The sequence below is a fragment of the Aythya fuligula genome, chromosome 1 (assembly GCF_009819795.1).
Source record: "Aythya fuligula isolate bAytFul2 chromosome 1, bAytFul2.pri, whole genome shotgun sequence".
In the NCBI taxonomy this organism is placed as follows: Eukaryota; Metazoa; Chordata; class Aves; order Anseriformes; family Anatidae; genus Aythya; species Aythya fuligula.
Window position 1 is genome coordinate 138,771,957 of NC_045559.1, and position 26,049 is coordinate 138,798,005.

The following is a 26,049-nucleotide window of genomic DNA, read 5'->3' on the forward strand; positions in this document are numbered from 1 at the left end:
CACAGGCACTGAGGGAAAACTAACACTACTCACAGCATCAGTTTGTGAAGATTCGTCCTCTGGTTTAGTTTTGATGTCAACAATCCCATCCGCATGGCGAAAAGTACAATCAGCAAGTGCATCATACAGTGTGAGCTTCTGAGCTTTCAAGCCATACCTCTGCAACCACTCCTCAGAAGTCAAATATTCATCATATTTATGCTTTTCTATTGGATGATCATCTTTGGTTATAAATAAAAAATATAAATAAAATAAAGTATTAATACAAATAAAACATGATAGAAATAAAAATATAACAAAATATAAATAAAAAATAAAAATAAAACAAATAACTCATGCATAATATGGTTCATTTTGGATATGTTATTTTCAACAGGCTACAATACTGGGGTCAAAATTGTCATATTTATGGAAGAAGTCTGACTAAATTCTAAATCCTAAATTCTTGCTTAGAATTGCACCTAAACTTTTTTGGTATTGCATGTGACCATCAACACATAGTTTTGAAATCAATAAAAAGTGATTAGGCCATGAGAAATAAATAATAATAAATGCCTAGATATTCTTCAAACTTAAAATACAGTATTATACACTGCATAAGAAGATATAAATGTCACTAAGACTGCCTAGCATATTATTGGCTCTAATTATCAATTTCCTTTTTTTTCCCCCAACACTTTGTCTGACTGCACTCAAGTTTTCTGTTATAGATTTGCCCAAGGGTAGCTGGAAGGAGGAGAAAAATAGAGTAAGAATGGTTAGCAAAAGATGAAGGAAAATACCTTTTGTCATATTTGGCCTGTTAAGGAGCTTTCACACCTTCAGGTTTTGGAGCAGATATTTTAACTTTGGCAGAGAGTTACCTATAGCAGAACCATGCTCCTGTGTCAACCTTATCATCTAAGTTTTGTCAAGATTAAAACTCATATGATCGACAGAGAGCTGCTAAAGTTCACACATTGCTCTGAACTCATTACACTTCTACTGACAGCTCTGGAGTGGGTCGATATTTCTGACCCATTTTTAATATCTACTTTGTTGTGATTTTGTTGTTGTGGTGGTGGAGTTATTTTTCTTTGTTTGTTTTTTCTATATTGGGCAATTCTTTGCAACAAATTCTTTTATAACTGGTACAAACCCATCTGACAGAGAACTTAAAATATACATAGCTACAGAATCAACACATAGAAGGAATATTCTGGATCATACAAATATTGACTTAACTGTTGAAGTACAAAATGCCATAAAAGATTCAGTATAAGATGTCCAACTTTGAGGAGAATCATTTGAGAAAATGAAACAATGTAAGATATAAATGAAAATACAGTTAAGAACATAGACTAACGTTCCTTTTCAGTGAAGACTATTTAGAGTAAAAGGCAAACTACAGTATCTCTGGAAGTGATTTGGCTGTGTTTTTCCACAATATATTGCCTTTTCAGAGGCTGAATTTTGTACCATCTATCCTAAGCCACAAATCACCGGTGTACCATCTTCATATATTCTTTAGTTTACACACTCCTTCTACCATTTGTTACGGATACTGCAAGAAACAGGATATTTTTTGTCTGACCTCTTATGACTGTTCTCATGCTTACCCTTTTCACGCTGTGTTGTTTCAGAAATTTTCTAAGGGCAGTCTTAAGGTTGGGCACTGCACACCTCTGTATAAAGGTAATTGTATAAAGGGCTCTGCAGTCACTCATCACTAGCTCAGTAGGGTCTTATAGCAAGGTGACTATATTTTCTTATACTACTTTCAGATATCTAGGTGGTATAAACTTTTGCTTTGTTTAGATGCAGCTACGCTGACAAGTGTGGAGATCCTGAGACTGTAGACAAACATTTGCTTTCTGGTTGTTTGTGGTCCTTAGGACAACAAGCGTGGCAAGTGTCACAAACACACTCAGACAATTTTAAAAAGAAAACTTATTTTCTTTTTTTCACATGCTTCTGTTCAGGTAACTAGTGCATTATCTGGAAAGTCAGCAGAAAATTTCTCTCTTTTTCATCCCCTGCAGAACTCTTCAATTTTAAGAACAAACTGTTTTGCAGATGAGCATTTTAAAGAGATCAAGACAAAAAGAGGAAGAAATGCAGACAAAAAGAAAGGCTGTAGTTATTCGGATCAATGGGCAACAGTCAAACAATGCTGAAGAAGTGACAAAATAAACCACACCGTAAATTAATTTCTTTTAATTCATTTATGAAGTGATTATGTATGAAGATATACACTAAAAGAATATTAAAGCTGCATAGTCAAGCAGTTGTAAATAAACACTGAAATTAGCGCTGCCCTTGGAGCTTTATTGTGGTCTTCTTGTTCATACGCATTATGGTAGAACTGTTTAACTTCATATGGAAAGTCCTGCTAATTGAGCAGATGCTATTATCTGTACAAAGAAGTGTATTATGCCTTCACAGAAGAATTGACTCAGGCTAACTCCTGCAGAGTTATATTACTGTCAGATGTTCAAATCCAGTGCAGGCAGAGAAAACCCTCAGGCTCAAATCTTCACCATCACCACCTTAATCACACACCTCAACACACTGCAGAGAGTTTAGGCGACTGATCAACCAGCTGTACAAACTGTTTCTCAGATCCAGAAAAGGGCATCTGGCCCCAGCCTCCACCTTACCAAAGCGAAAGCAATTGCACTGCAAAAAAACTACACTAGAGCTACAAAAAAAATCTCAAATGAGTCATTCTAATTCAGCCCTGAACCTTTTATTAACTTACACAATAAATTACCACCAGACTCCATGTAACTATTTTAAAGCCAGGGAGTAATGCAGAACATGCCAATCAGGCAATCACAACTCTGATCCTGAAAATCCAGTTGCTTAGTTACAATTCAACCCTGAAGCTTCCTAGACTCTATGGATTCCCAAGTTTTCAGTACTAAAACTTGCCAGTGTTACCATTCTGCTCCAGAGCATGCTCAGAGCACCTCTATCTATCAGAGCCGAGTGGCATCTTACCAGCCCCTGTTTAAGCCTTCCAGGGATTCAGAGAGTAGCTATACTTCTGTCCCCAGTAAGTCTCAATCCACATGGATCATGTTCTAAGCCAATCATAATGGTGGAAATGATTAGTTTAACAAATAGATGTTGGTGTTCCTTCATGTTTCTTAATGCAAGGGTTATCAGGGCACTCATACAGAATTAGTTTCAGTCTTCTACTTTCTACTAAGGGAATTCAAGCCCACGCTTCTTTCCTTTCAGGGAAACTAAACTACTTATCAAGTTGGAGGCTATTGAGAGATCATCTTGGGGTATTTCCCCAGCTCTGTATAGAAAAAAATCAAAAACTTACCAGCCCTGGCAGAGAAGGAGAGAGCAAACCGAAAAAAAAAAAAAAAAAAAAAAAAAAAAAAGGAGTTTAAACAACCTGAAATGTAGATAATTTCTAAACCTAGTAACTGGTGAAATAAAAATTGCATGTTTCAGCCTTAGCTGTTAAAGTTTAGTAAGTTTTAAGCAGCAGTAAACAGAGATTTGCAATGGAAATTTTCAAGCCACACAAAGATTAGCTGCCAAGTATAGGTGGTACCTATACGTAGCCATTTCAGAGAAAATTGTCCCCAGATCAATGTCAATCAAAACTGTTCACTGTTCAAGATATTGATCATGAATATAGTGGTAACTCTTTTGAAGGAAACATAAATGATACCATCTCCAGAAGCAGGCTGCTCAGATTCTGATAAAATTTTCTGAACTTGTCTCAGTGTACTCCTGGCTTCCTCCAACTCCTTCCAGACCAAAAAGACATCTTCACGAACACCAGCTACTGCAAAAAGGAATAATAAATAGAACTTGACATTTCATAACAATTTCTGCTTTTTATAACTCCTTTACTACAATGAAGTCTTTGGGTTCATCCAGGTGTTACTGTATGACCTTGTTCACAAGGTCCCATTGCAGTGACAAGTGCAGTTCTTTGACAGAGTTCAAAAATGGCACCAGAACCTGCGAGGTAATTAGTCTGGTAGAAGTAACTACAGAGTTGGCTGTTCCCACAGTGGGGGGAAATCCGTTTTCAAACTCTCAGAAAACAATAAGAAAATTCCACAAAGAAATTCACATTGTCCCCTTGACTTCACTGCAAAAGCAATCTCCAAATATGAGATCCAACTTTGAAACTTTAAAGAGAAGACATTATCAGCTCCTTCAGTGTTCTAGAGTACCTAAACACCTTTGTTTAAAATTAAATATTCTTTCCCAGAAGAGCATGTGATGTAGTTTTGGTATTTCTGGTAAGACTTTAATCTTAACGAATATCAACAATCATAATTATATCAATAGTCATAATTAAACGCTTTAAAAATATATTCCTATCAGGTTATATTCTCCAAAAAAAAAAATGGAAAAAAACAAAGCTGGTGTTGACATAAGATTTTCTTAATCTCAATATATCTGATTCTCTTTATTAAAAGATTAAAATGTGTATTTATTCAGTAGAGTTCAATTATCAAAATGGAGTCACCAGGTATATCTATATAAAATAGACACTACTCCAAGTGTGTTAAATTACATGAGTCTCAGATATTAAATTGCAATATAGGGCTATATAGAAAAACTGTGTGTAGTATTACAGTAAAAAATATAAAAAGAAATTAATCATGAGCTATTGTAACCACAAATGCAGACTACAACCTATTACTGAATTGCACACGAAGCTGCTGAACAAGGCAAACTGTATCTTAGCATCTAGTGGCTCAGTTAATATACAGTGGTAATTCCCTTTATAAAAGATAAGATATGCAAACTTGTGTGCTAAAGTAGGCCATCAGTAAACAAACAAACCTGATCATTTTGTTCTTCAGTAAACTTCCCTGAAATAATAATAGGAACATTCTACGAAATAAGAACTCAACTTTAATTGTGAAATGCTTTTAATTTCCAAGAAATATTTTGAAATGTGTTATTGTACACTGCCATCTCCTGGGACCTCCCTGTATTTCAAAAAAAAAAACCTGTTTCAGCCATTACTACAAAGATCATTTCCTAAATCGCAAAACAAAAACCTTAAGCAAGGCAGATAAAAAAAAAATGAAGTCTGTTATCATTAACTTGTATTTTCAACCAAAATATTCTGTTCAAACACTTTAGAAATGTCAACTTTTTTTTACTTTTTTTTTTTAACAAACAATTGCTCCACAGTACAATGCAGTGACAGTGTATTATATTGGTATTGCACAGAAAGTATTTTTTCCTTATTAGTGCTGTGGTTTGATGGTGTATATTGTATGGGACGAATACAGGCACCAACAACTGCATGTTGCAAATACCAAGTTGTCTTGAAAACATTTTATACGCAACATTTTTTCCTGGATTCAGCTGGAAGAGCACAAGCAGTGGCAGCCAAAGCTACTTTCTCTACTCAGGAGGCTCACCTCTACCTCGCTCTCTGCTTCAACCTCTTTTTCTTTTCCTCTGCAGCTGAGGAGAAGTGGAAAGGAAAAGCTGTTCCTCTCCCCAAACCCCAGACACACGCACACACCCCCATGCATCACAGCCTCCAGCAGCGGTTTTCAACCCACAGCCCATCCCTCAGAGCATGTCGGTGAAAAACGACTAAGAAAGCACAAACCTCCCTTCGGTTTAAGTTCCCTGCGCTCACACCTCATTGCTGTGCAATTTTGAGGGCTGCCAACCGAAAAGCCACCTATGGCCAAAAGCCACCTCCTCAGAGGGGGCAGCCCCCAGCTGCTCCAAGACTCTTGGCACAACTAAGGCGTCTGCGTTGCATGGAAGACCTCTTAAAAATCGTGTTATCCCCAGCGGTGAAAGGCCACCCTCCATGAAACACCCCAAGCCCTGCTGGCTGGCAGTTTAACTGCCCAGGCCTAACTCCCAGGTTCTGTTTCAAAAGCCATGACATGGTGATGGCAACAGCGGGGAAATGGCCTTGATGCTCCTCTGCCTTCCCCAGCTCTCACGGAGCACCAGCATGTGGGGTTGGCTCACTCCATCGTGCATGGCCAGCTGTGCCCAAGGAGGCCTGGGCCTGGAAAATGGAGGCCCTAGAAATGAGGAAGAGGATGGTGACAGGCACTGGGAAGGGCGAGGGCCAGAAGCATCTTGCTGACACCCGTGAGCTGAAGCAAGATGGTGTGCCTAGGCAAAAACACACATGTACACGGAAATGTGTAACCAGCCTCATTTCCATTTCCCAGTTATTTAATACTGTCAGGCAATCTTAGAAGCTCTTCCACACCTACCTCCCAGCAGACAAACTCATCCAGTTTGTCAAGTCACAGTAACTCATTTCATTCCGTATTCAAGATACAAATCCTGCTTTGAAAAAAAGTCCACGCGAAAAGAAGCCTGCAAAATTGACTACATCTTTAAAACACCAAGCAAATACCAACACAAAAGCAAATAGAGGAAAACAGAAGTATTTCTTCTCTGATTATCCGACTTAGGCTGTGGAAGCAAAATCCAAATGTAATGGAGTAAGACACCTTTTAAATTAGATTTGCCTGTAAGGCAAGATGGGAGATCTAATTTTTTCACTGTTGGTCCCTTCCTCAGCCTCTGTGTGGCAGCAGAAGATAGCGGTATATCCCCGAAGTGCTGATTTGCAAAATTCACCCTTGGAGGGGGAAGAATGGAAGTAAGGAGGAGAAAAGGAGGGCAGCTGCCTGCACACCCACTGAGTCAGGAAGCAGGGAAACTCACCCTGTCCTGATCCTGCCCCTTTTCCCTGGGCAAATGCACAAAGCAAATGAACTTTGTATCCTGCGTGGTATTGCAGGGTGGCTGTCTGCATCACTCTCTACACATTAGCAAAGAGATTCACCAGGCCAAGGTTAGGCTGCTAAGACTGGACAAAGCACATAGGAGGAAAACACAGAGGCAAAGCTCTTTGCTACAGCTCATAGGCAAAGCAGCCACTCTGCAGGCATTATTCTGGCTTCCCAAAGGGAGGGTTTGGTCTCTCCCACATCTGTGTGCATAAACAGAGCAGAGCTCTTTTACTTCAATGTTGCACAGGAGGCTGGTGCTCTTACACTCCCCATATTACACTCAGCAACCTACAATTTTCTCTGTGACCATCAGGTAAACGTGGAAAATCAAGCACACTTAAGAATACAGCTTTACAGAGCTCAAAAAGTGCTTAAGCACATCAGTCTTCACAGCCTGGAATCATATGTTATTCCAAAAGACTGGCCATGTTGAAATATGTCCCTCTTCAGATTTGCCACATAACTCAAATTCCAATTTAGGGTCCAGTGGTATTTTCTTAACATGTACCAGCTCGTCTGTTCCACCACACAGAAAAACACTGCCCAGAGATCTACTGCTGTTTTCTCTTCAGCTAGCGAGGAACCACTGTTCATTTCAGGATCTAGCTGAAAATGCCACTGCTTCTCAAGCCCAATTAGGACTTACCTCCCTCTCACTCCAAGCAGATAACACAACTATGGCCCCTCTCAGGAAGAACCTTCTTCTCCACAGCTTCCACCGCCTCTTGCCCTCTAAGCCTTCAAGTTCTGACTTAAATCTCACCTCCCTTCCACTTGTAATTTTAACTACACAACAGAATTGCTTAATTCCACAGCCTTTTGCAGATGCAGAAGCTACACAAAGAATGTAGGCTGAAGTGATAATAGGAAAATCAGTGCTGGATGAGGAGATATCACCATGTTGGTCCAAATTATGCTTTATGTAAGAGTATTTCTTCTGCCTCAGGTCTGAGTCTGCCAACATAAGGACCTTCATTCTTTACTGGTTTACACCTGTTTTAATCTCAAGCATCCACTCAATGAGTATAAAAAAAAAATCAAATTTGGCAGTTTCTCACGCTTGCTTTCTAAATGACTGCTCAAGATGCAAAACAGGGGAGAATTCAGCTCTTATCTGGAGTTTTAAATAGTTCACTTCCGACTTGTTTGTTTAAGTAGATGAAAAAGAGTGAGCATGAAGATATCCTGTATTTGCAAAATGTTATTCAGTGGATACCCAGAAAACTATCAGATTTCTTTAAAATGTTTTTTTCCAGCCCATAAAACATAACAATGAGCTTTAGTTTCCAGCTGTTGCATTTTTGGTGCAAAAAGAAACAGAATCAAAATATTCCTGCACCTCCCCTTATTTTCCAGGAAACATCGCATTTGGAAGATTAGATCTCTGATTCGTTTTCTATTTATTTCCTTATATAGTTTATGCCAGACATTCAAGAACCAGTTTCAGAATACATTAGTGAGTAATCACCACTTTTATTATTATTGCCTTCTACACCCTTGAAGGAGTCTCTGAAACAAGAGACATCAGACACAGGCCAGAATTAATGTCTCCTACGTATTTTCTTTTCTGAAAGGATTTTAGGTTCTGTATACGACCGAAAGGCTGTGATTGGCTGTCAGTGATGTCACAACTGTGGTTATAATGCCAAGTAAATGCAGAAAGCTAATTGTGTTCCTTTTTAATGTGTAAATTCTACTCCATAATAGCAATAAGACACAACAGACAATGCACTTCAAGGAGATTACTGCCCTTTTGAGCGATTAAAGCTATTCAGCTTTCAGCTTTAGAAACAGTGGTGAGGAAGTAATTTCAGTCATACAGGAGCTCTAGGGCCATCTATTGAAACGGGATGGTGCCTGGGGGAAGAGGAAGCCAGCCCTCCCTATGCACACACCCAACTGGGGTCTGGCAAGGAAGCACTTGGAGCAGACCGAAGGCAATCATTACAGCACTCTGAATCAGTGTGAAACGAAAGGCAGGGCTTTGAAGCACTCTCTGCTCTTGGTTTCTAAACCCTGTGGGGGCGTGAGGGGGGAAAGCTTTGGTGACCTTTCATAAAGAAAATAAAAAAGGGGGGGGAGGGATGACACTTTGTTCTCTTACTTCTGCTCCCCACCCCCTCCACACATGCACACTATGGTTCTCTCATACTGTATAACCATGGCCATTCTGAAAGGCTTGTACACAAGGATCCAGACCACAACCCAGAAAATACAGGACAGTTAGTCCAAGACTGACATGTGACTTTAGGTGAGTCACTAATTCCCCCTTATGCCATAGGTTCCCTAGCAGTAAGAGGAGGATGACAGTGTTCTACCTTTGGGGCAATGCTAATGCCCCCCCAGCATAATGGGGATGTAAGCCATGAGAGAAAAGAGGTTTTATGCCTCCTGATAATAACAATAAATCATTTTTTTAACCAAATCGCCTACTGATAAAGATATCAGACGTGATATAACACAGCCACGCTTCACACCACAAGCCAGACTCCTCCAAATCTGGCTGAAGCCTCAGTCCAGTCCCACTGAACAGTAAGGCTGACTTTTCCTAGAGGAAGTATCACTGTGACTAAAAAGAACCATGCTTGAGCTTTCTGCACAGCTCCACCCACAGAAAAAGAAAAAAAATAATGAAATTTTGCTTCTCCTCTACTTTTTTTCTGCTGTTTCCTTCTGTATGTTTTTCATATTTCTCCCTCTCTCTTTGCACCTTCTCTCTAGTTCTTTTTACTGTGCTCTTTGCCTGTCTTTATGATAAATTCAGATCCTAAGAAAACCAAGTCAACCATATGTGGGCTTAATTCCCTTATATTAGCTATGAACATGGTCTGTATTGATGTGGCTGTTGTAACAGATGCTCTACTCCACTCTTACCTCTTTCATCTCCCTTTCGCCATTACTCTCCATTACCACCAGGTCACTGGTATAAGCACACCAGTACAAATCTTTATCTCCTGAAATACATGTTCTTGCTTCTTCTCCTTTTTTCACTTCTCTTTCATTCTCACATGCACATCCTCTATTTTCTTCACTTCTCTCTTTTCCTTTCCCTCTCCTTCCCACTCACAGAATTTCCATTTGACCGGTCCCGTCCCCACCTATGCCTACAGAAGGCTTCTTTTGATCTTGCACTAAGCAAGTTCCTGAATTAGATGGCTACTCTGAAACCTCACCTAGAAAATCAATATAATATTGGTTTTAAAATTGTCTACCTAGTGGCGTTCGCCCTTTCACCTTTCTGGAATTCGGGGCAATTAGATCTTTGTCATCTTCTTCGCATTTCAGTGCAGGTCCAGTAGCAATTCTACAGTAATTCTTCTGAACGAAAGCATGGAATCTGTAATAAAAATTGGGTTTTCACTAGTATGCAAACTACATAAATACTTTCCTAGTTTTAATATGTATGTCACACATGCAAAGTCAGAGCAGTGTAGAACTTTGGAATTATTTCCTTATCTGTCAAGATAACCAAATGTTCAGCTACAACAGTTTTATGGATATTATCAAACCTTTATATAAGTATATGTATTTTCTGAAGTCTTTTCATGAAGAATCACACATCCTTTCATTTCTGTATCACTTATTCTAAGGTACCTTCCTTTTCAATCATCTGGAAATCTGTTTTTAATTAATGCTTTTAACATGCTGAACAAGCATGTCATTTGAGATATCTGAAAGGACACTAACACCTTTTAATTAGATTATCCTCCTAGTTCAAAGCCCAACAGGAACACTTATTTCACTATCGATATACAAATCAGGAAGTCAAGCAGACTTCATTTACCCTTGTTGTCAAAACAGACAAGCTCCCAGAGCAGGAAAAAGATGCCTTTCTAAAATAGAACTACACTAGAATGAGCCTTAAATCATGAAAAACCCATGAACTTAGCAAATCCTATGTGAAAACTGACTTATCCTTATACACAATTATTGGGAAAATACCCACCAGCAAGTTATATGTTGGCCTGATAAGTCTCTGCAACAAAGCTAGACACGTGAAAAATTACTAAAAGATAGTGAGAATCGTATTAGGCAAAATGATTCCTCTCAGATCCCTGTCACAACCCTTCTTGTCTCTTTCTCTACCATACAAGAAACATTCTCTTTCTTCTTACAAAGGAGGGAAAAATATTGCCAAAAGAAAATGAAGTATGGTGACTGGCAAAGTACCTGGTATCATGGAGGTACCACAGTCCTAAATGACCACAGTCGTTTAGACACACGTCTGAACAGAACCAACATAACACTTTCCCTCAGTCTTGTTTTTTTTGGCAGGCACTCCGTCTCTTAAAAGCTACTCCTAAACACAGATGGCTATAAAAGAGCTAAGCAGCTGCCATCTTACCAATTGCTCTGCCATCATTTGGGGATTTCTACTGTTGGAGTCCTTCCCACTCTTGCACAAACAATAGTGAAACAGAAAGCTATAGCAGACATTTCACAGCTCTGTAACTGTATGGTGGCTTCTGTAAAGCAGACAAACACCTATCAGCTGCTATTGCCCTCCTGCTGTTGAGTGTGTTTGGTATTGTGTTTTTTTTTTTGTTTGTTTCTTCATTCATTTTCTTTATTTTTATATTAGAATCAAGATTAATGTTGTATTATCCTTTTGCATTGAAGGCTTTCTCTTGTCACACAGCTGGTTCCCAGGACAAAGTAGCCAACAGACCATATGGAATATATCAGTTCCCACCAATCACACTAAACAGATGCTGGAGAGCATGGTAGAGAACTGCAGCTTCACACAGACAGGCCTAACGCTACCCGAATTTCCTGTTGTTCCAGGCACTGCCTATTTAGGACAGGCATCACCTTTCAACTACATGTCTGTGTTATGTTTGATCTGAAAAAAAAAACCTCTAGACTGATCCTTTGCTGGTGCCTGTGGATATTACTGAAGTATAAAGAAATGTAATAAAAACTTGTTTATGTCGTTACTCTCCCTTGAAAAAAAATCATACTTTGAAAGAGAAACAGATTGCAGACAATTCAGGATATAGGTAAGGAATGGCCTTTCCACAAGCCAGTGAGCACACATGTGGAGAGAAGCTGTTCAAGTAGGTCCTGTATTTTAGTTACAGCTCTTAGACTATTTCCTCTGTTTCCCCAGATCACTTACTGATCTGGTTTGTTTCATTTCCCTTATGAGTAAAATGGGATAATATTCAGATATCTTCAGATAGCATTCCTAGCAGCAAAACACTTTACAAGTACTGAAACCATTACTGTGCTTCTTTGTCATACCTGCCAGAGGCCAACTGGCTCAACTCCTTCAGAAAAATAACAGTTTCATCTTCCCTGGCATTGAAAGATACGGTGTTGACTGGACAGGGGCCATCAGAAACCTTCTCAAGGAGCAGCTGCTTTGTTTCAGCTGGAACATCACCCACAGCAAAGTAATAAACAGCTTCAACCTGTCATAAAAGAGAAAAAAAAAAAAAAAAAAAAAAAAAAAAAAAAAAAAAAAGGAATTGGGAGGACTGTTTTACACAGATGTTTGGTATTTATTCAAGCCCAGTCCTGTGCTGAGCACTGGTATGAGAGTCTGGTAGCAGCACTGCATTACTTGGGCTATAAGATTAGCAGACCTTCAGTTCTCCCTCTCATTTTTGCTAGTAATTCAAATGAATTTCACACAAAATTTCCCAAAGTGAGAAGGGAACCAGGCCCGCAGCCCCTGGGTACAGCTCAGTAGAAGCCCCTTTCCAGAGAAGTTAACCGAAACCAAAAAGAAGTGCAAGAGAGGACAACTGTGCTATTAGTCAGGACGAGGCTCTGTGCCGCATTCCTCTTTTGGGAAGAGAGGAACTATGCTGGGGCCTTGCCAGGGCTGAAAAGCAGTAGGAACTTTTAGTAGGAACTTTTTAGTAGGAGCAGACATACTTTTATTAGCAGCACGTATTTTGAGGGCTAGGAGAGATGCATCATTCTTTGAATGCTACTGTAGGCATTTACAAATAATTCATATTTTTTATACTTCCCAAGGCAGAGGGAACTTGGCAAGTTTGTTATGAACACATACACTTATGTTATGAAAACATTGCTGCAAGAAGACAGAGAAGATGAAGAAATGTCCTTTAGTTATTGCTTGTGTATTACACTGTGACAGATCCAGTGCTGCCTGCACATATCCATGCTAAATTGTAGCTAGTCAATATGCTTCTTGAAATTTCACCAGCATTAAAAACAAATGTAACAACACCTATCCCACGATGATGTTCAAGACAGCAAGCACAGCCTATCAGTCCTATGGCATGGCACATACCAACTGATAAATACAGATAAATAGCTGTTCATCTGAAAAACTGCATTCACGTATGGTAAGGAATCCCTGATATGCACCATAAGAGAGAAAAGATGGCAATTGTTTGAGGCTGGGACAGCACTGAGGACGTGTTTCTGCACCCACATCGTTTCATGCAATAGGAAAGCAGATTTAGTATCATCTCTAAGCATGTTCATGCATTTCCAGTACTGCCTTTGACACTGATTTTCATTTCAACTTCCTAAGCCAACAGGCCTACACATGGACATCTTCTGTCCAATTTGTACCCAAAACTTTCTGGGCTGCAGGATGCCCATACCGCCCCTCATCACGAGCACAGTGATACAAAAAGGAAAGAATGATTCATATTTCATTAACGTGCAATGTTAACACAATACCTATTAGCTTTAGAAGCAAAATAAATCAACACTTGTGCCTATCTGTGCTTTCATTCAGTTCTAGAAGTTTCTCTCTCAGTTTCATCCAGTTACAAAGTTGTGAGAGCATGCAGCTCACCCAGCTGAGACCAGTCCTCAGCCAACACCCTTGTCCTGGAAATTCCATTTGCTGAAGAGGCTCCTGACCTGGGGGAACATACGCAGATTGCACAACCACTTTTCCTTGTCTTCCTTCAAATTCACGTCTTCTCTCCCTCCCTCCTAAGACTGCCAATAACTCAGAAACTTGCTGTTTAATAAGGGTATTAGCTTTCAGACTTCCTTGAAATGATCTAATGCCTGCCTCTGCAACTTTTAAAATGCTGAAAGTTCTTGGGCACAGCTGATGCAGAACCAGCTCCTCAAGAAAACAAAATTGCTAACCACAGACAATTCATTCTACTTAACTACAAACCCAGCAGTAACATAGCATGAAGGAAATGTTCCTTACAGAATAGTTCAAACCATTTAGTCCTCCACATTTTGCAAATTATAATTTCTGCAGCCATCCAAACAAGCAAACAAACTCCATATAGGAACAAAGAGGAAAACATGACAAAGAGTTCCTTGCAGTCTTTACCTGGGAGGGGAGGTGAATTTGGGATGGGTGGCCCATGCTTTGCAGCGCAGCACCTGCACAGAACTGTGAGTTAGATGCCGTGGATGTATCTGTGCCAGGTGGAGCCCAAAGGATTGCAACCTTGGAGCAGAGTGATCTTGACCCTGGGACTGACAGGTAATGAGGAAAGGAAATCTAGGGACTTGCCACACATGGAAGCTCACCTGAAGGAATGGCTGGAAAACCCAAGTCTAGGCAAAAAGGAGCTGTTGTGTCTGAGTAACTTCTGTTGACAAAGCCAGTTCTGAAGAATGAGTCATTTATGACTGTTCAGTGACTGCAGCTTTTGCCTAGGACTGAATGGGGTCTGCCCCAGCCTTCAGTACAGTGAAGCTTGTACTCAAACTGAACTGTCAGTTATGAATGATAATAACTGTATTTAGGAGTAATTAAAGTCTGTCTTATGTTGATCACCTGCCAAAATTGACTCCCCCAGATTACCCATTAGCCCACCAATATCCAGAAAAAATAATATGTCTCACTGTTGGATGAATTTTAATTTCTGTTTATTTGTACGCAGACCTACCAGGTCCAACAAGAGTTTTCTTCATCCAGACAATACTGAAATCTAAACACGATCCTTTTTTTTTTTTCCCACCAGAAAATTAGTAATATACTGCAAATTGAAAATGTTAGCATAATTTATGAAGGAGGCTTTTTAAAAAGCAGTCATAAAAAATGTCACTGTTGCACAATTTGTTCCTCACCCAGTTCCCTTTTAATACCATTTTCCAAACATCAAGGTTCGTCTGGTTGAGAATCCATCTGCACAGGGAACCAGAGGGAAATTCAAACCAAATTTACCTTCTCTTTCAAACAATGTCTCAATATGAGATTTACAAAGGAGTTAGGGTCGGATCTGTGCACAGGACTGGACCTTAATGGCGGCAAAAACTAATGATACTAGTCCACACAATTTTCCATTTAATTCAAGTGCCAGGAATTTAATTTATATTGTAAGCGAATTTCATAAAATATCTCTTTAACAATACAAGTTCTAAGTGACTAGCTCAAATCATGGCATACATTTTTTATATCTTTTGACTCGGTTATAATGAATAATGTAATACGGCACTTTGAGAAATAGACAGAATTTAATTACAGTAATACCTGTGTATGCTTTGTCTTCTTGCTCTGGAAGAAATTATAGCTGGCTGAGGAAAAAGAATTTGCAGACATCTACTGTCAACAAACGCTTAAAGAAATCTCTGCTTTATATTTTCGATTTTAGCTTTATTTTTTTTCACAACCACTTTGGATAAAAAGTCATATTTTTTTTCCCTGACTTCAGTAATAGTGATATAAGGAATATTTTATTGGATGTTACTGCTTTAGAAGTGAAGAGCTTCTGGATGCTTTTCTAACAGAGTGTGTTTGTCATTATTTTATTTTGTTTTATTTTTAACTTGGAGCAGTGCAGCAGAGTTGGTTAAATTCCTCTCCAAGGAAGTTCTGTGTGGACTAAGGGACATGTTTGGACTTGATCTTGGAGGTCTTTTCCAACCTAAATGATTCTAAGATTCTATTTTCATAAACATTGGAGCCCTGAAAAACATATATGGCAAGGAAAGTGGAAAGCAACATATTTACTCTTTCCCTTAATGACTGAATATGTTATTTATTCTCTGTACTCCAGAACAGAAAAGTTTCTGCTTTCAAAATACAATAAATTTACATAAGCAGGTCATCAGTAAACACAGTATGCAGATACACTTGGAAAAAACAGGAAAAAAAACTTCTGAACCCTCCCATTAATATTTATCTTTGCAAAATTCATCAGGGCAAATCACAGTAACCAGTCTGGCACTGAATATTCTTGGATTTACTTGAGGCTTCCAAAAAGATGTATGAGCTTACCGTCTCACTCATGGCTTCCAGCAGGGCTTCAGCAGAGCTGCTATGGCTGACAGCTGTCATATGGTCCAGTTTCCAGAGCCACTTAACAGCAGACTTTACAGTGTGTTCAGACACAGGAGCACATTTCTGTTGCCACTTCATAAGATCCTGAGCAGCTCTGGAAGTGACATTAACTATAAATCAGAAGTACTGAGAATAATGCTGGCAAAGCAAAAAGGTGGAGCTCTGCTATTGTTACTATTCTTTTAGATTGTTAAGTAATAATAACAATAAACCATACATACTAAATCTCGACTTGCAATAAAAGTAGGGGCAAAATAAAACCCTAAGAAAAATACTGTATTTTTTTATAACAATTTTTTAAGACAGCTGCTCAAAGTATACCCAAGAGGGCTACAGTACTTTAAAAACAGTTCCTAATTCCTATTTACCTTTTCATGTATTTACCCTATATTTACTAAAAAAGCGCAATCAGGTTTTTAAAATACGTATATGCAAAAAAATACTCTGGCTTCTCTTTCCACTGTGTATGGCATACTTGCTGGATGACCTTTGTTTCAGATCATTTTAACCAACCTCCGCTTTTCATAAGAGTGCTGATCTTTATCTGCCCATCAAAATGAGATTTGTGATGCAAAGCTTTTCGATATTTTAATTGATTACAGGGCTCTTAATGGCATAACAGAGGTACAATGCGTATGAGCATGCATGTCTGTCCATTTGCACATAAAAGACAGAAGACATCTTAAAAAAATAACTGGTTCCAGCATCTATGATATACCATCAAGCACCACTCTGAAGAGTTACTTGCAAATCTAAAAGACAAGCATGCTTTCTTAGATTCTTTTAAAGCAAGAACTTGTAAACTGTATTGTCCTTTTTCTCCCTGCTGAAGCAAACAGAAAAATCAATGAACACATTTACTGTACCTCAATTTTGACTTAGCTTTTCAGATCATCTTTAAAGAAAATGTTTTATGTGCTTCTCAAAAGCTATGGAAATTAACTCTTTTTTTTTTTTTTTTTTTTTTTTTTTTTTCTTTTCAAATCTCAGGTGTATCACAAGGTAGAGAATTGAGATAGGGCAGCAGAATCAAAGCTGGAGGATGAAGCTTGGGTAAAACAAGATTAAGAATCATAGTGTAGTTGCAAGTAATCTTTATGGAACCTATTCAAAAATTGTATGGCTTAATTTGCACATCATTTTTTTCATAGTCACAAAATTCCATTCATCTATCCAAACCCAAGCTTATGCCTTCAAACAGTTATGCATAAATAAGAATTTGTTCAAAGATACTTTAATTTGAATGGCTGCTTTTTTCTTTTTTTTCTTTTTTCTTTTTTTTTTTTTAACTTGCAACTAAACCCAGATTCATTTACTCATGTTAGGGAACAAGCTCATGTCTTTTGTTATGGAAATCTAGTATTGTTTGCTAGTCCTACTACTGATTTCTGTGGCCATGGAAATCTATAGAAATACAAATGACTATGCCTCTCTCTATGGTACGTGGGGGAGCGTACATTCAGCTGTAAGGCAGAAACCTGTAGTGCCTAAAGACACAAGAACGCCTAGGCAGTCAGACGTGACCTCACTGTTTTACTCTGTAATACTTAGATGCATTACCAAAGAGCATTACTGGTGTTACAAAGTGCCCCTGATCGTTTTGCCTTTCCTACATTTGCAGAAGGCGTATATCAACATTTGGTTTCTGTTAGCCTTTATCCGTTCCTCAGGGTAACACAAGGGTTTTCTGTTAAATGGAAGTTGCAAGCTTAGCATTACTGCGGGTGAAACTTGGTGGAAGCATAGGTATTACCGTGATAGGCATTAAAAGGTATTACCATGAAACAATTTGCACTACAGAAAACAGATCATCCAAACACACATCTGTATGACATGAGACTCCTTTTTGTTCTCATGGATCTCCTTCTGCTTACCGAATGAGGTTAAATTTGGCAATTTGGGTCACCTGTTCCACGAGAACCATGGAAAGTGCATCACGGCATGCATCAAATTCAGTTGGGGCTGCAGTGCCAAAATCCAAAACGATGACAATGCACCGTTCTTGAATCACTCCGAATATCAGCCGGCTTTCACTGGTTAACCATTCCATTCGCTGCCGATAGAGCTCAATAGCTCCCATTAGACAATCCACAAAATGAAGAATCAGTTCTTTTTTGGCTGTCAGCTTTATTTAAATAAGGGAGAGAGAGAAACTGAACATCAGAACAACACAAATGAAGCCCCAAGCTTAGCACAGCTGCAATAGCTGGTTTGCAAGTGCCAAATATGTCAGCCAAGGTAGCTGTGAAAACAACCCATTTTTCTTCCACTATTGCAGGAGCAAATACTTGACAAACGCATCTGAGCTATAACAGGAAAGACACTGCATTTTGTCCTAATTGCTTTTCATAATCTTTTTATACAAGCATGGGACAGTGCCAGTGGGTTGTCTGCCTTGTCTGTCTCAAGACTGGAGCAATTAGAGTGAGCTGAACAGGGGCAAGGATGGAGAAAGGGCTGCAGAACAGATGGATGAACAAACAGGAACACAGGCACTTTGTACCTTCTTAGACTCGAATTTTGACTAGCTCTTAAAATGTTACACAGCGATACAAGGGAGTGAGCGGTTTGGTTCTGGGACACTTCAATCTCCACCTTGTCTTTAGCATTTGAAAGGAAATGTAAAAAGCTTCCTATTTGTGCTATTATTTCGTTAACAATGCCCAACATTACAGCTTAACTAGTTATGGGTAGGGGTTTAGGCAAATTAAGTTCAGGCAAATGCAATCAGCAACTAAAATGTCTCATGCCCTAACAGTAAATTAAGAAAAACATAGATCAGTATTCAAATGAAAAAAAAAAAAAAAAAAAAAAAAAAAAAAAAAGGAGACAAACACCAAATAAATATATATGCAAATGCACTGTGTAAAATGATCCGTGGGTTTAAAATCTCTCTGCAGGCTCCAGTAAAGACATACCTCCAATATCTCTGATCCCACAAGCTAGTTTACCTGCTATCTTCTACATCCAGCTACCTTTCCAGGACTAGTAAAAAACCTTGGAGAGTCAAACGTTTTTAAACAAGAACATTTCTCAGTGAGAAGAAATTTTCAGAGTCAGTCTGCACATTTCTTCCTCTCGTATGTATTTTCCTCTGTTCTTTAATGTCAGCTAGGGCCCTGTAAAGTGCCTCCCAGACACACAGTATCAGGCTGTCTGCCAAAGGAATGGCAGCCTGTGAAGGAGCACTTAGTTTCCTCCTATCACATCCAGACTCATACAAACAGCTTATTGCACTACACCGATCAAACTCCATCTTAAAATAAAGGACTTTCTTGTCCCACCCCTTCACTTCTAGTAGGCCAGTCCAGATTCCCATTTCTCTGAGGCCTGGAAAACTGACTGTTCACCCTCATTTTATTCATGGCAGTGCACACACGTTTATTCTTGGACTAGCATGTCTTTTATCATAGAAAAATATAGGTCCTTTCTGTGCCTGCAACTTAAATTGCATTTAAGGGCAGTAAGACTACCATTTTTCAGATTCTCTTGGTCTTACCTAACTACATCAACATCAGCCAAGATCTCTTACAAAATTAGCACCATTGCCATTCATCCTGCTAGCTCTTCCCAGTACTCACTCTAGTTTGAATTGCTTCCTCTTACCCTATGGTAACTGTACACGATATCGTACACCATATTCTAAGGGAGGTCTCACCAGATTTTCTATAGTGGCATTGCTACCTTAAGGCTACCACAGCTGTCTTTTCTCATGCTCCAAACCAATCCTAGACTAGATGACATTATGTAGATACTTCATACAGAAATAAATTGGGGGAAAAAAGAAAAAAAAAAAAAAAAGAAAGAAAGAAAAAAAAAAAGAGAGAGAGAGAGAGAGAGAATAAGGCTCCCTGAAATGGTTCTTTTCCTATTTTTATGCCTTGTGCCTCAGAAGTGATCCTAGTTATCAGAAAAAAATGACAAGCCATGTGTTTCTGTAAAATCCCTTATGAATTAACTCTCTCCCCTCCTAGCTCAAATGCGTATCTCTTCAGTCAGAATCCATCCTCTCAACAATGGGACAGCCAGCAGCTGCTACTAAGACATTCCTTAGAACATGAGCCTGGGCAGAGATCCAGCCAGCGTCTCTATAGACAGGGCTGAGCCTTTTGTGACCCACTGGCACTGAGCAAAGCAGTGCTTTGCATCGGCAATGACAGCATATTATGTCGACTTATTTCAGCATCCTTATTTGTTTTATCGATTACAACTGTGTTTTTTTTTTGTTTTTTTTTTTTTTTGTTTTTTTAACTCAGCTGAGCTTCTTCTTTTTAAGTGCTCCCTCCTTTGTGACATGGTAAATGTTGCTTAGAAACTGCAGCCTTCTCTGGAAAGATGTACTGCAATGCTGCACCAAGGCAAAAGTGTAAGACTTTGCAAGGAAAAGGAAAAAATAATAATTATATATATATATATATATATATAGCTTCTCTACTGCTGATTGTCATCACCAATAGTTTGACAGAACAGGGGAAAAAAAGATCAAAAGATAAAGTTCTTAAACAATGAATGTATGTATTTCTTGTCATAGGGAGACATTTTAGTCATATTATTCTTCTACAGAGATAACAACTTGTAAGTGCATGGGAACATAACCACAATTCAATCACTTACATTATACACGCTGCCATCTTGTGCTCTCATGTACTGAGGAAACAGACCCTCTGCATATCGAGAAGCCACAAGTTTCCCCAAAGTGGTCACATAATCTACAGTAAAGGTTACAAAAGACCAAGTTGTTAATCATTAGGATAACTTTCAAAATGTTCTGTTTTTCAAAAATGCACGCAACACAAAAGAGATTAAATCTTGTTCTTATCACATCCTGTGCCTTCAGTATGTCAAAATATATTTTACAGAAATGTAAAGTCAAAATTCAGTAAAATATTTTTAGAGGAATGAGGAGGATTCTTTGCGTGTATCGGCTTGGAATGAGTAGCAGCTTTTCCTTTAGTAGTAAGCATTGCAGAGTACATGTGTCCTTCAGATAGTTCTCAGATTGACGTGTACACTACCCATGTGTGAGGCTCATGCATCTGTACTGATCTCCGGACATGAAGAAATCTGAGGGAAATTCTAATGATATCAAATTACAACTTTTTCTGGCTCTATTTAAGACCCTGAGGGCACCAGCTGGTCTTGGCAGCCCCAGTCAGTCTCACCCGTGCTCAGGCCTGGGCCCCCAGTCTTTGCCTGAGCTATGCTGCAGGTGTGCCCGCTTCAAGTCCTGCTGGTAAACCTCTCTCCTGGGCAGACCTTTCAGCCCTGTATTACGGCCTTCTCTCTGGCTCCATCTCCAGCTGTACCAGGCTGCACTTCCTGGCTGGACCCTAGACCTGGTTCATCACCTCACCTTGCCTGGGACTGTCAGCAGATGCTGCTGCCAGCACCCTGCTCTGCCTGCTGTGCTCAGATGCTGCAGGACTGCATCCTGGTCAGGGAGGCACTGCCTGGGCTCACTTTCCCCTCCGGGAGCAGCCCTGCTCTTGCTGCTCCCTACCAGTTTAATCAGAAATGGGGGGAAAATGCATTTAATCATTTATAGGCAAAAAAGCTCCATGGGACTTTAATGAAGGAAAGGTTTAGGCAATTAAACTTCCGTATTATTCATTTACCTCACAGCAGGACTTGCAAATATTTGTCCATCAAACAAAATACAAAATCTGGAACAGATAATGCTGTTCTCTTACACAACTAAATGGGTGCAGAAGTGGGTGCAACTAAGGAAAAGGTTGCACTCTGCTCTTTCAGTAGCTAGAAATCTTCTACGGTAGTTCCACTGATAGGAAAACATTAGGGGTGGGAATATTCAACGTCACAAAGCAGCTGCTCTGTACAGCATGCTGCCCTGCTAAGCTAGTACGTTCTGCTCCTACAATTACACCGTAACAACGTTAACCTTGCTTAATAGCTTCTTCATCTACAGCATACAGGATTCCAGGATCTGCACTGTTGATCCTTGAATGTCCCATGGACACAAGCCAGCTGAAATCTTAAATTATACAACCTAAAACAATTGCAATACATTACAATTCCTACTTCTCGGGCAGTAAGCTCTTCAAAGAAAAGAATATTCTACCATGCTCTGCAAAGCACTACAATGGCAGCGATTAATAATTATTAGCAAACTCTTCCCCTCCAGCTGTCAGATAACTGCAAAGGAACATTTTTCTATAGCCTGACTTTGTACAAAAAGCAGCCTGAATTCTAATCAAATCTAACTTCTTCCTCGAAGCTGGATGCCTGGAAATAATAAACTATTCCTGAACAGGTTGGCTAGCCCAGATGATTAACTACCAGATTTCAGTTTATGGCACAGCGTACATTATATCTGCGATCTAAAAATGGGTAGAGGTCTCATGGTGTGAGACTAGCAGCCTCAGCACTGCAAGTTATTTCCCAGCTGTAGCTGAATTGAGGAGGACTTGAACTGGAGCATCAGGTAAAGACACAACAGTCCAACACAGTAAGAAAAGCTCACCTCAGATCCCAAGTCCTCCGATCAAAAGGAGATGGAGTTTCACAGTTCTCTGAACTGGCAATGCCAGAAACTGGGGATACAGCTTCCCTTTCTGCCATTGTCATAACAGACAATGTGAATATCTCCTCTGAGGACACTGAGGTGCAAAATGAACACTACAGACTACTCTATGTCTTTTACTATTATTATTATTTGATATAATAAATATTTTATAATTTGATATAATAAATTATTTGATATAATAAACTTCTCTAATACCTTTCCTGTGCTGAAATCCAATCTGGGACAAAATCTGGGACAGGGACAATTTCTTTCTCTTGAGCCCATGAAGCTGAAGCCATTTAGAAGATGAAATGAGGGGTTGTACATCCATGTCCCACTGACTGACTGTCAGACTCTTTTCCTTCTCCTTTGATTTCTTCTTGTGGTCCTCGCGGAAATTTGAGTTCTTATGATCTTTCCTGTGCTTTGAATCAAAGGCATCTGTTGTAGAGAGAAATGAGTGGATAACAACATTTACACTTAAAAAAAAAAAAAAGAAAGAAAGAAAAAGAAAAAGAAAAAAAAAAAGATTTACTTGAATTCTTTCCTTTCTTTACCAGTATACCACAGTACTCTGTATACATATAGCTTGTTTCTTGTTTTCTTTTATTCTACTGAGCAATGTTCTTAGTATTGAAATCTGCTCATCTGCTCTCAGTTCTACATATCTACTTGCAGTTACGCCTCTTTTTTTTTTTTTTATCCGTGTGTATTCACCTTCAATTTAGTGAATAAAATATCTCTTGTATGCTGAAATCCAAGCCCAGACAAAGCTAAGTGCCATTTCCAAATGACATTTCTTCCAGCTCTCAAGACATCTCTTCTACATTTTGGGAATCAGAGCTCCTAAGAGGCATCTGAAGATTGTCAGACAACCACTACAGACACATTAGAAGCATTATACAATAAATGAGGATCTCTTAGCAATTATACATTCAACCTCTATCATGAGCAATGGCAGGGCCAGCAGCAGACCCTGACTTTATTGCAAGGCTGGTGAAACTCCTTCACCCCGCATCATTGTCCATAACTGCAAACAATGGTACTGGCAGCATCTGTTCCAGTCTGTGATGGATGATGTGCATGTACAGCAAATCTTGGACATGAAGGTCAATTTTTATTTTTTAAGTTCTACAGAAAAATGCATTTCTGCACAGATTTCCAGTTGGCTGGGCTAGCTCTGCTTGAAATGGGGAGCAGAGGCAGACCAGAGCCTAGAGCGGTTGGGGCAGAAATTGAAGTGATGACAACAGTAATGCGTCTGTTCCTCAGCACAGAGGTTTTACGAGAACTTTGGTATTTCCTGTTCATTCCCAAAATACTCTGCATGAGCTAAGCTGGTGTTAGTCAATTAAATACCCTTGCTGTATCTAGGTTTATTTTCTGTAGACGTTTGATATTTCTGCCCATTTTCCCCAGAATCAACATTATTTACAGTATCCCAGCCCTTCACTTCCCCATATACTGTAAGCCAGCTGAAATGTAAATATACTGAGTGGATGAAATTGGTCCAAAATATAAAGAAAGGTTCTGTTCCGTAATGACTAAAAATAACTTTCAGTCTAGTACGGAATATGATCAGAGCTCTGCTGTCTCTGAGATCAAATACTACAACAACTGACCTGGCTACACATGTTCATTAGACAGATTTGTTCCTCAGTTAATCATACATAAAGGAAATGAGAATGTATCCTCAGAAATCATCTTTCAGTGACAGTAGCCTTCTGCATGGGGCAGGCTGGCACCAGCTTTTCCCTAGTCAGCAGTCCTACAAGCAGGGTGCTGGGCTGGCATGCCTGCAGAGGCTGGCATTTTACCAGCCTTCCTCCTCCTCTCAGTGCAGAAGCAGCGATGACAGATGTTAACTCTAAAGAGACACAGGTGAAGGTTTGCAGCTGCTTGGGCTTCATATATAGTTAGGGACTGTTTATAGTCACTTGAGCAGTCATTCCCAGTTTCCTAATCGGAAAAAAAAAAAAAAAAAAAAAAGCCAGCACAGCACCCCATACACAGCACAGGAGACTGGCACAGCTTCAGCAGAGCTTGTACACAGCTAGCAGCATGCAGACCATGATTCAGAATAATTAAACTGCACGTTATCCAGGATAACATGGAATGTATGTAAAAGCAGTCCTGAAATACTCACAGTCACTCCAGGCAAGTCTCTTAAATGGATTGCCAGTCATGATGGATCTCTTGATTGACAGCTCCTCTTTCCTTTCGTCTTAAAAGCCTGAGAAATTATTATTCAAAAAAATAATAATAATCTAAAATACTCCCCTGAACAGGTCAATATGAACAGGAGACCAGATGCACAAGCCCAGGCAGTAATAAACTGCGGAAGATTGAGGTCAAGATTTTTCTCAAGGAAAATAATAGTATAAATTAAAAAGGGTAGCTACCTCCCCTGTCAAGAAAGGGTGAAATCAGATTTGACAGGGACCCCCTCATACTCAGAAATGGGGATATAGGTAATATGATTTCCGTTCTATCCCTGTAATTTATCATTAAGAAAAAGCCAATGTGGAAGTTTCCACACAAAAATGAGTGTGGTGTTTTGGCCTACTGTCAGCCAGTTGTATTATGTTTTATTATTGCTTTGCATTATACTTTACCATTGCTATAATACAATTTATGACTGAACCTGGGAGTATGTGAGACACAATTCTGTGAAGAGATTCATAACTTTGCCTATAAGACTGCAAGATGATTCACAAAGGAAAAGAATTATGCTTGTATATATGTATATGTGTGTGGTATAAGGCCCAACTGTGACTAAAACAAAACATATGAATAGAGAACAAAATGCCAGAGGAAGCAAGGTAGCATATGTTGGCTGTGTGTATCACTTTGAGACATCACATTTTGCCATTTATTTGGTTCTTCTTTTAATGAATAAGACAAATGAATGAGGGATATTTATGAATCACCAACAGCCCAGCTGCTAGCTATTGTCATCAAGCAGTTTTTCCTATGGGAAAAGCAAAAATGGGATAAAATCATAACAGGACTGCACCAGAACACACGGCCTCCTCCCTCTTTCTTCTCTGCAGAACTGAACACACTATTTATTCCTCTTGCAGATATATTTATTCCTCTTACATGAGTTTAAATACCCACAGAGAAACATATAAACTGTTCTGTTCTTTGTCCTCCTCATACAGGAAGATATTAATGGTATGAAAGGCAGGGAGGGCATTAAAAAAACAGGAGTGTGTTCTGCATCCTAACACCCAAGCATTCAGCAGAAGATGCCTGCAAGCAGACGAACACCCCTTTGGCAGGGACTTGGTGTTAATGCAATATTTTTTTTTTAAACATTTACTACAGAGTTGCTGAGGCAGACAGTGCCCATCAGTAGTGAGCAGTGAGACTCATGCAGTTTCTAACCCTGCGCAGGAGCAGTACCGCTATGCCCTCGTGGTAACGCTGACACACACGTCAGGTGGCGAACTAATCCCAGATGCCATCTCATTTTCCAGATGCCCAGAGGTGTGGCAGCAGATTTTCCTGTACTTTCGCTGCCCAGTGCC

General features: G+C 39.4%; 1 protein-coding gene across 1 annotated transcript in view; it reads right to left on the reverse strand.

Moving 5' to 3' along the window:
- VWA3B (von Willebrand factor A domain containing 3B) overlaps window positions 1-24,702 on the reverse strand; it is a 68,397-nt gene extending 43,695 nt beyond the window's left edge. The window contains 9 exon segments of the mRNA XM_032200069.1: window positions 34-221; window positions 3,674-3,790; window positions 9,965-10,089; window positions 11,997-12,166; window positions 15,931-16,087; window positions 17,868-18,118; window positions 20,608-20,702; window positions 22,733-22,957; window positions 24,663-24,702. Coding sequence (XP_032055960.1) covers window positions 34-221; window positions 3,674-3,790; window positions 9,965-10,089; window positions 11,997-12,166; window positions 15,931-16,087; window positions 17,868-18,118; window positions 20,608-20,702; window positions 22,733-22,957; window positions 24,663-24,702 — 1,368 coding nt within the window.
- Window positions 24,703-26,049: the final 1,347 nt, after the last annotated feature.